At 37.7% G+C, this 12,816-nt stretch overlaps 1 protein-coding gene across 5 annotated transcripts in view; it reads right to left on the bottom strand.

Annotated features, from left to right (window-relative positions):
• ccdc18 (coiled-coil domain containing 18) overlaps window positions 1-11,761 on the bottom strand; it is a 59,774-nt gene extending 48,013 nt beyond the window's left edge. For 2 of the 5 annotated variants that reach the window (XM_078408241.1, XM_078408239.1), the window contains exons 1-11: window positions 11,634-11,755; window positions 10,409-10,541; window positions 8,350-8,542; window positions 7,307-7,471; window positions 6,723-6,832; window positions 6,027-6,155; window positions 4,721-4,817; window positions 4,516-4,637; window positions 3,587-3,893; window positions 1,835-1,971; window positions 495-649 (exon numbers count right to left, since the gene is read on the bottom strand). In XM_078408241.1, the coding sequence (XP_078264367.1) occupies window positions 495-649; window positions 1,835-1,971; window positions 3,587-3,893; window positions 4,516-4,637; window positions 4,721-4,817; window positions 6,027-6,155; window positions 6,723-6,832; window positions 7,307-7,471; window positions 8,350-8,542; window positions 10,409-10,488 (1,495 nt within the window). In that variant the 5' untranslated portion in view covers window positions 10,489-10,541; window positions 11,634-11,755. Of the gene's footprint in view, window positions 1-494; window positions 650-1,834; window positions 1,972-3,586; window positions 3,894-4,515; window positions 4,638-4,720; window positions 4,818-6,026; window positions 6,156-6,722; window positions 6,833-7,306; window positions 7,472-8,349; window positions 8,543-10,408; window positions 10,563-11,633 lie in introns of those variants that run through there. The other 3 variants (XM_078408240.1, XM_078408242.1, XM_078408243.1) reach the window with 3 other exon arrangements.
• Window positions 11,762-12,816: the final 1,055 nt, after the last annotated feature.

Genomic DNA, 12,816 nt, shown 5'->3' with positions numbered 1-12,816 from the left:
AATGTAATAAAGGAATAGAGATGATCCTCAGCATAAGGAAGTTAAAAGGAGCAGAGAACATTTGTGAACATTGTTAAAAAAAAAACTTATCACATTAGAACGAATGGTCAGTTTACAAAAAAGCATAATTATGTCGTCTTTTTCCCAACACCAAAATGCTGACATTTTTTTGTTATGCATAAGTTCCAATATAAAATACTTGTCAAAATTATGGCAAATACTCAGTCAGAAACAGTGACTTTCTTACCCTGTAGCTATTTTCCCTAGCCTAAATTCTTCAGCCTGGCAAAATAATCTCACAGAATCTATCGTCAATCCTTCCCAGAATTATGCAAGTCTCAATCTGCCCCATAAAAACAATATGTACAATAATCCAGGTAAAAAGAATATATCTTCATATAACCTACAGATTATTTTGTGTTTCAATACTGTGCAGTGATTAACATCTCAGTTTTGTTTTCATTTTTCTTGCCACCCAAGCTAGTACAACTTACCGTCCTTTTTTCTGTTCGAGGTTAGTTCTGGGCTTGTTTTATCCAAAAAATCATAGCTTTTCTCCAAAACATCAGTACAGTGTTGCTTTGAGACTTTACTGTTGGCCAGGCTAGATTCCAGCTTCTGAATTTCATCTTTTATGCCTAACCTTAGTCTAAAGGAGAATAATTTTAGTTAGAAACACTATAATGCAATTATATAGTTCAAAATAAATAATAAGTATCTGACTTCATGTTTACTTAACCAGATTAAATAAATGTATTCAAATTTGTGAAGAGAAGATGTAAAATGTTGCATCAAGAGGATCACTGCTAAGACTAGTGCTGTCCAGTATTCTCATAAATGTCTTGGACACAGGAATCAGCAACTGAAAATATGAAGGTATAATTTCCACTAAATTGGGGGAATAAATTTTAACGAAGAAGAAAATGCAAGATGGCATCAACAATTGTGAAAAAATAGCATATACATGGCGAATGAATTGCAAAATAAGCAACTGAGAGATGAAACCTTTAGTAGATGGAATAAAAAGATACCTGTTCTTTGGAAATAAACTATGTGCTAAAGAAACAAAGGATCCAAGGACCAAGTTTCAAAAGCAGCAAATGTCCATTTAACACTAAGGTACACACATTGCAAAGATATTCTAGATGTATATATGTTACCTTTACAGCCCTGTTAGGCTGCAGCAAGAGTTTCATTGTTCCGTTGTCAGTACGTATGACAAGCAACACTGTTGACTTGACTCTTGACATCTATAAAATGCACTACAGTTATTCACCAAGGATAGACACAAAAAGCTGGAGCAACTCAGCGGGACAGGCAGCATCTCTGGAGAGAAGGAATGGGTGACGTTTTGGGTCGAGACCCCAACTTCTATCACCAAGACCACAAAGGCAACAGGTGCATGGGAAGAACACCCCTTCAAGTCACATAGTATTTTGATTTGCAAATTTTGCCATTTTTTTCATTGTTGCAAGATCTACTTCCTGGACCTTGTTACCCAACAACATTGTGAAAGTAGCATCACAGGAGGGACTGCAGCAGTTTGAGGAGGCAGTCCACCATCATCTTCTTAAAGGGACGTCGGGATAGCCAATGAAAGATGGAATTGTCAATGATGCTCATATCCCTCCAAAATACAGGACAAAATACAAGTCAGGTTCAAATACCAAACTTCAAATAAATTATATAATTTTAAATCTGAGTTTACATCATGATTTTGATTTTTTTTTTAAGACAGGTAAGCGTGGATTTTTGAAAACAGATTTGCAAGTTGATCAGAATTGTGTGTGAGAAAAATAATATATTACAATAATCAAAGTTGTTTAAAAAATACCTGGATTCTGTGAAAAGAGAATCACCGAAATTAGCACTCATTTTGAAATCTTTCATTTCATTTTCCTTTCTGGTAGAAGAAAAGACATCCGGGTAGCTTGCACTTGATATTCCTGTACTGAATACACCACTTTCGCCCTGAAAAAGACAAATGAAAGGAATCAGATTTGAACGTATTTAAGTTATATTTCTCCATCGATAAACAACGTGTGAATGAAGCTTCATCTCCTTCTCTGCTTGGCTCATCTCCTGCAATACCATCCAATCAATACATAGGTCTCTATCCCAAGCACAACATTTGTAAAATTTGGGAGCTCAAAATAATACCTGCACTTTTCATAACATTCTCACTTATTTGTTGGTCTTGAATCTATGGAAGATGTGGGAATTGTAAAATATGTTCACATTAGAGAATATGTTAGCAAGTCTTGATATGGAAAACACTTGAAAATCAGCAAATGAATGGTAATAACTATCTTTTAGGTATTAATAAGAGAGATCATTTCATTGATAGGATTTAATATTAATAGGGAGTGAAACAAGCAGAACTGGTGAGAATGACAGGGAAGCAGAAGGGCTGAGTGAGAAATGCATTGAAGGGGAGCTCTGTTCCAAGGGTTTTCACCTTGTCGTGGTGGAGAACTTTGCATGTGCCTAAGATCTTGAGAGCTAAACCATCTGGAGCTTCGCTCCTGGCAGGGTCACCCATGGTGTTCAGGTCTCGGGGAAGATTCCTGACAAAGCTTGGCCCAAGAAAGCCTAAATGGTAAACAGGCAGAGGATGATGGCTGGCCAGCAGGTGGAGCACCATAACAGCTGGGAAGGCAGAGGAGAGGAAGGCTGCAACTGCCGTGCAGTCCTTGCCTTTGGACTAAGGTTGGTCTCAGTCAAGATAATTGTGGTGGCTGTCCATGCACCAGTCTCTCCATGTTAAAAGATGTCATGCAGAGAGGGAACTTACCACCTACACATTCCTCACTATAATAAAGTCTGTGGATCTAGGATGGGCGTCTTCAGCCATCTCAAGACCAACAGAAAGAATCCATCAGGACAATCACACTCAACTTTGCGTGATCACTGATGATGGATGGGGAGCTAATAAACAAAAGTTGACAGGTGACAACAAAATAAAACCTGCAAACCATTACACCAATCTTATTGGAAATATCTGAGTACCGGAATAGCAAGGTACAGCTATGATGCCATGAATGGCAAAAAGTGCTAACAACCAGGACGTACCTTTAAAGAGTAATAATTTTAAAGTAGAAACATAGAGGCAGGACAATTTGTACTCATTAAAAACAACCAAATAAATAAATAATCAAGTGGTTATGTTTATTAAAGGACACCAGAAATACTTGGCTACATTGTCGCAGAACAATTTTACAGCTTTTGAAGATGGTGGGAAAGACTCCATTTAGTCTCTGGTACTGAACTTCAGCCTAGCGGTCTCTGAAAGGGGTTAACCCAGAAAGCTCTGAATCATGGAACAAGTGTTTTACCAATGAAATAAATAGGTCAAACACCGCATGAAAAACAAAGCATGTTGAATATAGGGGAATCTTGGTTCCAGAATATCTTGCAAAAGAAGATACCAATTAATATAATGCAGACGGCATTTCAAATCTTGTGAGGAGTTAGCATTATTCAAGCCTTGACAGGATTTGGATTTTCTTGAGAACAAAAAAAAAATGTCATGATGTTAAAACAGTGTCCTGCCCCATGAAGTATTTCAACATTTATTCTTGTTTACCTCTTTACTTCCTGTCCGATGACGTTGTAGAAGTGACTCCAAGTTCCTCATCTCAATTTTAGTGCTTTCCAGCTCTTTACTGAACCGAAGCAATTTATCATTTTGGGAAGTTGTAAGTAATCGTAGTTCTGTATTCTCCAGCCTCAAGCCTTCTCGATCTTTCAAAATGGTCTCTTTATTGGCCAGTTCATTTTCTAACATTTTTACTTTTTCTTTAGTATCAGATAAAACTGAATAGATCCCTGCATTCTTAGTCTCCAGATCTTTTTGAGCCACCTTTAGATTGCAGTTTTGTTCCTTTAGAAGCCTGCATGAAAAAACAATTGGTTAATGTCTTTCTACATTTTATATACTTATAATGAAAATTAATAAGCTATTTCTTAATAAATTTTACTGCTGCTGTGCAGTTATTGCAAACAGTGATAACATTAAAGGAAGCAATACCTACATAAAAAACTGTCAGACAATGCAATGAATATCTGGTTAAGCTAGCTCTTCTCTATATTAACTATACTGCTGTTATATATGAAATTCCATACAGGACAGAGGGGGGGAAACAAAACATCTGCAGGAGATGGCATACACACAGGAAGAGAGGAATCAGGCGCAGGAGTGAGTGTGTGCACAGGAGAGAAGGTTCTTGGACAGATAGTGGATACATGTGTAGGACAGATAGGAAAAGTGTGCATGGGACAAGACGGTATGCCTGCATGAGGCGGAGCATAAACTGGGAAAGGAACAGAGCACGAGCTGGGCAAAGCGCACAATCTGTGCAGGGGAAGGAGGCACTGCAGGAAAGAAGTGTGAGAGGGAGAGACAGAGAAGGAGAATGCAAAAACAAAAACGTGGTTATCAAATGTTGAACAGCATGCATTGTCACCGTATTTGCAACAAAGGTGAAGGAAGTATATGCATCTTGAAAGATTAACCTGATTTCTTCGTTCTTCTTTTCTAACTCCTTTTCTAGGGTAGTGCATTTCCCATGTAAATCTGCTCTGTTCTTATCACAGTGATCCAAGCTGCTCTGCCAATCTTCTTCGTTAGCTTGAAACTGTAATATAAAACATAAAATAGATCAAGTATTCCCACATATTTTATGCCTACATTGAAATCTAACTGTACACCCTTCCTCACCATGGTAATTTTTTCTGCAGTCTTTTCCTTGTACCGTTTGAAAGCTACAGAAAGTTCTTCGGCATTAAAGAGGGCTTCATTTCTTTGTTGTTCAGCTCTATTTAAAAACAAAATACATTGCTTCACTATTGGGCTAATCATCAATGATTCTCCTTAACAAGATTGTCCTAAAGAACAGAATAGTCCTACTCTATTAACTCTATAACAAACCAACCTAATCTTTCTCGTTAAAATACAAAACACTATACTTAATTTCCGTTGAAATTAATTTGTCAATAATGTGCCAACTCTGAAAAGCTATCGTCTTCTTAAAAATGGACGTGTTCTCCTCTGAACCAATTATACACCCTCCTCTCCAGTCGGTGTCATCTGCAATTTTTGAAATTATATTTATGATTCTTAAGTCTAATTTGTGAATTTTAATTTTGAGGGACTGTCCCAGTATGGATTCCTGAAAGACCAGCTTCCTATCTTCCTCTATGCTAAACAACTACCACATAGCTGTGGGAGACTCACTAACTGAACAGTCTAAAGATTAAAACACAATAGACTGCAGATTCTGGGAATTATTTTTCTGGGAAAACTATGTAAGAAACTCAGCAGGTCAGGCAGCATCTGTCATAGAGTCATGCTGCACGGAAACACGCCCTTTGGTCCAATTTGCTCATGCCTACCAAGGTGCCCCATCTGCACTAGTCTCCCTGCCCACGCCTGGCCCATATCCCTCTAAACCTTTCCTATCCATGTACGTGTCAAAATGTCTTTTAAATGTCGTTACAGCATCTGCCTCAATTACCTACTCTGGCCATGGGGGAAATGGACACATTTCCTTTTGGGTCGGGACCCTTCTTCAAAACTGAACATTGCCTGTCCATTTCCTTCCACAGACCAAAGGAGAAAATGGAGCAATCTTAATTTCCTTACAAATTCTATTCAATTGCTGTTGGAATTTTGATTTCCTGCACCAATTATGAAACAATGTCAAATGGGCAAACATAGCATCTTACAGCGAATCAAGATAGCTCAATAAAATTGCCATCCAAACAAAATTCCATTGGTGATATATCGTTATTCCCCTCAAAATTTGCAGTGTTCAAAATATTACCCAGTACCATCTGGAAGGAGGTTTTCTCCACTGTCAGCCTTGAAGATAACTTGGAACTCATCAATCTCCTCATAATCTGTTTAGTCATTCAACAACTTGCATTTATGTAAAGCTAAATCATTTAAGAAATTGCATTGATGTAACGCATCTTTAACGAAATATTATACTGACCAGCACGGGCATTCTACTGTTAAATACTACCTCTTTCCTCTTTTATTTTGGTCATAAAGGTCATTCTTCATTCTTTTGCATTCTTCTGACAATTTGTCCACCAGTTTGTCCTTCTCGGCAACCATCCATTGGCCTTCTTCCAATTTTTCTTCTGCAACTCTTATCAAAAAAGAAAACTCTTGAGAAAGAAAACAAACATTGACTCTACATCAAAACATCATTTTATGTAATAATAACTTGTCAATTCCACCACTGAAAACAGATAAAGTTAAATTTTAAATTACTTGCAAACTATAAATTACACTCATGTGAAATGCAAAAATTGGATCTTTCAAATTTAGAATAACTTATTAATCACAATTAACTATTTATTTGGGATATGTTTTTAAGAGAAAGAACTTGCAATGTGTCGAGTTGTCTATGAGATGAATCTGCTGTTGGACCAAGTAAGAATTGTGGCCAGGATAGGAGAAGAACATTTCCTATTTTGATGGTGCAATAATGTATTTTACATTCACAAGTGATGGAGCTTTCTCTAATTTTTCATCTGAAGGATCATACCTCAAATATTGCAGAGAACCATTCAATTTACAACAAAGGTATTACCAGTCAGTCCAGGTGTATTCCTGGAAATTACCTTTTTACAACTACCCATCAGAATATTCCAGGTACATCCTGGATGTACCTTAGACCTAATAAAAAGCTACAATTTAAATCTGTGATTACCTGAGAGCTTTCTCTTGAGCCTCTACTTCAGCCTCTAAACTCAGGATATCTTCATTTAACTGAGAAATATGATGCGTCTTTTCATTGATAGATGGTTCAAGATGACAACACTATAAAATTAAGCAATGACAATTTTTTAAGTTGACATTTGACAGTTTAAAACACTCCAATCACAGCTCTTAAAACACATTTCCTCCTGCCTCAATATTTAGTTTGCCAATCCAATTTCAACAATCTATCAAATATCTTTAAACAAATGTGTAACTTTTGATGCAACTCTAAAATCAAAAAAATTGAAAGATTGTACTGGAAACTTTCAGTATTTCTATTATCACTTTCCTCTGCAATCTCAGATGCATTCTTATAGAGCAGGAGATTTCCCCAATTTGAATGTCACATCGCATTTTTTAAAACTTTGAATGTAACTCTAAAGGCTGCAATCTGCAAAGCTATGGACCAACCTGGAAGGGGAGATTGGGCTGGGGAGTACTTTATCAATGGACCAACTCACCTTCAATATTGAGAGTTTTTCATAATCAATGTTATGCAAAAAAGAAAGTTAATATATTTATTTAAATACTCACTTTAACTTTTGATTCAGTCAGCTCCATCTGTATACTTTCAATTTCCCGCACCAAACTATGATTCTGGGAGACCAATCGGGAATTGTCTTCCCGGAGTGTACTGAGCTTTTTCCATAATTGTTCATTTTCCTGCTCAACACCAGATGAAGCCGGCAAATGAGGAGTCTAAAAAGATTTGTATTTGAAAGTGATATTTTTCATATCTTTAAACCACTCAGTCCTGAAGACACTGATTTTTGATAAAATATACACCTTCCATACTTCACGCAACTTGTCATATTTTGTTTATAACTAAAGTAGCAAGATTAGTCAATGATGAAGCATATTAAAGAGAGCTTCTCTAGTTCCCAATCAAAATCATGTTGTAACCAATTTGGCCCATCTTATCCAAACAGTGTTCCCTGATTCATTAATCGTGTTATATCCAATTTATGGTATGGGAACACAGGTCATCGCAGAATTAGCTATACACCCATCTGGTTAAAACTAATTCTTCTCAACTTAGTTCTAAATGACTGGTCCCTTATCCTGACACTGTGGATGCAAGACCCAAATTCTCGGGCTGGAGCCATTCTAATTCCCTCTTGGATGCCTGATGGATATTGTTTCCACCATCCCTGCAGGCAATAAATTCCAGATGATAACCCCTTTTCACATAAAGAGCTTTTTCTCACATCTCCTGTGCATCTTTTGCCCAAAGTTTTTAATTTTTATTCTTTTTGCCAAAGTGTATAACTTCACAATTTCCCATATTATGTGCATGGACGCTCTGCTGTAACAATTCTATGAGTCAGTCCAGAGAGACTCATTGTAGACTTGCAAAATTTTTGTCCGTGTAACCCAGTATTAAAATACTTCATCAGGAAACCTCATAAAGCAACCTAGGAGGGAGGATTTCACAGCAACTCACGTTGCTTCAGTGAGATAACATGCTTGGTGAACTTGTAGTGTCTGCACCAACTGATAGCAAATGATGGCAACTGCCACTGTTAAATACAGATAATCTAAAAATAAATGCAATATAATAAGCTAAAAAAAATTACCCTGCCTCCAAAACTGCTAGTTGGACTAATGTTACTAAAAACATTTTTTTGAGGAAGCATTCTCTCAGCGGTTGTCAGATGACGGTTGCTCATCGGAGAAACGACTGGACTAGATTGTAAGAGATCTTCCATTGTTAAAGCAGGGGAATGATCCTGCTGTGAAGAATCGCCAGACTGGTCATTTAATTGGGCACTGTTGGGGGAAAAAAAAAGTTTTCTAAATTTTAATTGCACATTTAGGTTCGCATAGATCATACCAAAAAATATATATTATCGCCCAAATCTTTCTTTACAAGTTATTTCCATATGTGTCCTTTGATGTTACTGCTAAGAGGACAACAAAATCAAATGGTACACCAATAAATCACTCGTATATGACTCAGCACGCAGTTCACTAAATATCAATGAGGGTCTTCATTTAGATTGAGTCTAATCTAAATAAGGAGTCAGAATTAGAGAAATAGGAGCTGCAGTGGGATGAGCTGGGGAGAAAGAATGCAAGGTGCAGGTAGAAATATCAAAGGTGTACAGTTATACAGGTGTACGTGCATGCAATGTAGGTGTATTGCCCCTAGCATGCTTACAGTTAAGAAACAATGAAGCATCAAGGCAATCAAAGTTGAGTTTAAGAATCTTATGTAGGTCAGAGCATCAGGGGCAACTCAGAAGAGTTAGATGATCAGTAGGAGGTGCCAGCAACATATCTCTGAATGAGAAATAGTGTGGATAGGATTGAGCAAGGAGACCTCTCGGAAAATATGGTCTACGATAAGGGATTGATGAAGATTTCTGAGCAACGTAAATAAGGAAAAGAAATATAGACAGAGTTGAGATTGTTCCAGTAGTGAAGGAAAATGATGGCATTATGGATATAGCTTAATTTCGTTTTAGCGATACAGCGCGGAAACAGGTCCATCTGCCCAACAAGTCCGCACCAACCAGCAATCCCTATACACTAGTACTATCCTACACACTAGGGACAATTTACAATTTTTACAAACCAAATTAACCTACAAACCTGTAGGTCTTTCGAGTGGAAGGAAACAAGAGCTCTGAGAAAACCCACGTGGTCACGGGGAGAACGTACAAGCTCCTTACAGACAGCACCCGCAGTCAGGATAGAACCCGGGTCTCTTAAGGCAGCAACTATACCGCTGTGCCACCATGCCGCCCTGCTGTATGAAGTTCAATTTGCAGAGACTGTCAACTATTCAGTTAAGCATCAACATATTTGGCAAAAGGAAGATCAGAATTTGTGTTAAGAGTGTATTATTCCATTTAGGAAATTAATTAAACAAATGCAGGTTTAAACTGTGAGAATTCCAGTTCATCAGTGTCTTGATGACAGACAAGCACACAGATACATGTTGTCAGTTACAGAACCTAGTGTGGTAAATGTAAAGGAAAAAACTGGTTACTCCAGCATTTTGTGTCTATCTTTGGTAATTGTAAAGCTGGGTCTTGATATATATTTTTTAAATGGGCCCAGAATTTAAAGATAATTCTCTTAACGACATAAATGGGACCACGGAAGGAAACAATGTAATGTCAGAAGTCACTCCAAGCAGGGGAGGAAATGTCATTGCAGAAATTATGAGGAAACAACATAGAGGTAAGAGGATGACGAGATCAAATGTCACTATAAATTGACCCCTAGCATGCAGATAACTGGTCGAATATGGGAGCGGAGGCAGTTGATATGAATGTGGGAGAATATAATGGGTTAGAACAGGATCAGTGTAAAATTGGTGCTTGATGACCAAAGGACCTGATGGGCTTGATGGCTCAAAGGGGATGATTCCGTGTTGTATCAATCATGTTGATAAACCGAAATTTGAAGCATGGAATTCAATGTAGAAAGAAGTTCAGACTATTTCCACAAATTCAGGGCTACCACAAGGCTTTCAAACACAGGTAATCAATTCTCTAGTGTTAAATCTCACTAACTGATTCCTATTATACAACACACAATAATGCTTAAATGCAAAATTGTTGTTTATCATGTGACCATTTTAATAATAGTTGATAAATCCTTAACAATAGGTGATACCATTCTGACCTATTAAAGTCTAATCTTGAACTTTGCAAACTTTTTTCAGTCTTCATCAGCCTCTTCCTCAAAGCTATCAAATTATCCATCCACTTGCCCTTTTGTAACGGTGTCAATTACTGTCATGAAGATGTTGTCCACTCTAAAAAATCAAATATTTAGACTGTGCAGTCACAAAAGTTATAAGTAGCCGTGTTAAATACTGACAGACTGATTATCAATTAAATCAGGACAGCAGAACAAAATTCCTCTGATTAAATTAACAGGAAATTATATGTTCTTTTATTATCACTTCAGTTTTTTAATTGTTACGTACTATCATTTAATTCAAAACATATGGCAACTAATAATAAAATGAAGTTTCATTATAAAGGATCTGTCAGCTTACAGGAACTTCAATAACAGAGTCATAAAGTTATATAGCATGGAAATGTGCTCTTCCACCCGACTCATCCATGCCAGCCAAGTTGGAGAACCAAGCTAATTTCACTCGCCTGCACGTGGCCCATATTCATAATACCACAGATTTCTGGAAAGCACTGCCAAGGGGAATGGTAAAACCAGATACGATAGCAATGTTTAAGAGGGAGTTGGACAGACACAAACAGGCAGAGAACAGCAGAATATGCAAATGGAATTAGTTTAGATTGGCATCATAGTCGGCACAGACATGGTGGCCGAAGAGCCTGTTGTACCGTTCTCTGCTCTGTGCAATATGCATGCTATGTTCAAACTGGTCTCTTACGCTTAGCCTTTGAATGATTTGCCGAATAATATTTCATCGTCAAAAGGCAGAATAAATCCGGCAATATCATGGGGAATAGTCAATTTATCTCCTTGAAAGTACTAAGTAAATCAAATGTGCTTAAGACATCTAGAAATTCAATGCATACAAAAGTGGTTAATTAATTACATGTTAATTGATGTTAATGTTTTTCAGATTGTGACATTCCCTAGTTTCACTGATTATATAAAAATTAATTTGCATGTCAGGTGGGATCGAGAGAAAATAACAATCGGATGTGACAAAATGATCTACTAATTAGATAAACGATAAATAATTATGGTCACAAAGCATCTTCCCAGAAACTCATTCAATAAAAGTTTAATTTTAAGTATATACATTCATGATTATGAAGTGGGTAATGTTGTAAACTAATTTTAACAAACTCTGCAGTGTTAGATCACAAATATTTTTTTTTAATGACATTTTCTACACGTGATCAGACCTTACCTCGGAAAGTTTTCCCAGTCCTACACACATTCTCCACTCCATCCAATACCAACTGCAACGATTTTATTCCACCATGAACAACCACTGCACTTCATACAAAATCAGAATATTGCAGATGCCAAAAGACTGTAAAAAGACAATCATGAAAATATTGTGCAGGACAAGGAAGTATCAATGAAGAGAGAAATATTTTTGGTCACCAGAACTCTGCCTGATAATCAATTTTAAACATTACTATTAAAACAACGTCATCCTCATTTTTAAACTCTTTCTCACAACTCTAAACTTAAAGGTTACTAGACCAAGTGGATCCGTTGGGCCCAAACCTCTCCTGCATTGGTGCAGCACCCCCCCTCCCCCCTCCCCATCCCCCTCAACCCTCCCTCCCCCACCTCCCTCCCCTCCCCCCACTCCATCCCCCTCAACCCTCCCTCCCATTCCCTCCCAGGAGATTGATTTAAACTTTAAAATGTGAATAACTTTAAAAATATAACACTGATTTCAATGAAACTTCTTCCATTAGCACCAAAGGGACGACAGTGAGTAAGGGGGCCTAAAACAAACAAACAAACAAGAGTTTTAGTATATAGATAGAGCATGGAAACAAGTCCAAAGGACCAACTCATCAATGCCAACCAAGATGCCTTACCTATGCTAATCCCATTTGCTAGCATTTGGACAATATTCATCTGAACCTTTCCTATCCATGTACCTGTCCAAATGTATTTTAAGCAATATAATTATACCCCTCTGGTTTGCCCAACGGCACAGCTGCTGCCTCACAGTGACAGAGACTCGGTTCGATCCTGAGCTTGGGTACTGTGGTGTTTGCACGTTCTCCTTGTGAATGCGTGGGTTTCCTCAAGTTACTCGGGTTTCCTCAAAGATATGCAGGTTTGTAGGCTAACTGGCCTCTCAAATTGCCCTCAGTGCACAGTGCGTGGGTGTGTAAATGGGATACTATAGAACTATGTTACATTGGCAGGTGTGGGCAGGTTGGGCCCAAGGGCCTGTTTCTATGCTGTGTGACTGTAAGACTCTAACTTATATGAACAGGTGATAGATGGTCGCTGTGGACTCAGTGGGCCAAAAGGCCAATTTCCACGCTGTATCTCTAAACTAAACTCCACCAATTCCTCTAACAGCTTCTCCATATAGCCACATTCTCCAAATGGAAAAATTG

This window comes from Rhinoraja longicauda, chromosome 11 (genome assembly GCF_053455715.1).
Source record: "Rhinoraja longicauda isolate Sanriku21f chromosome 11, sRhiLon1.1, whole genome shotgun sequence".
Taxonomy (NCBI): domain Eukaryota; kingdom Metazoa; phylum Chordata; class Chondrichthyes; order Rajiformes; family Arhynchobatidae; genus Rhinoraja; species Rhinoraja longicauda.
Note: the sequence above shows the minus strand (reverse complement) of the source record. Positions and strands in the feature narration are given on the sequence as shown.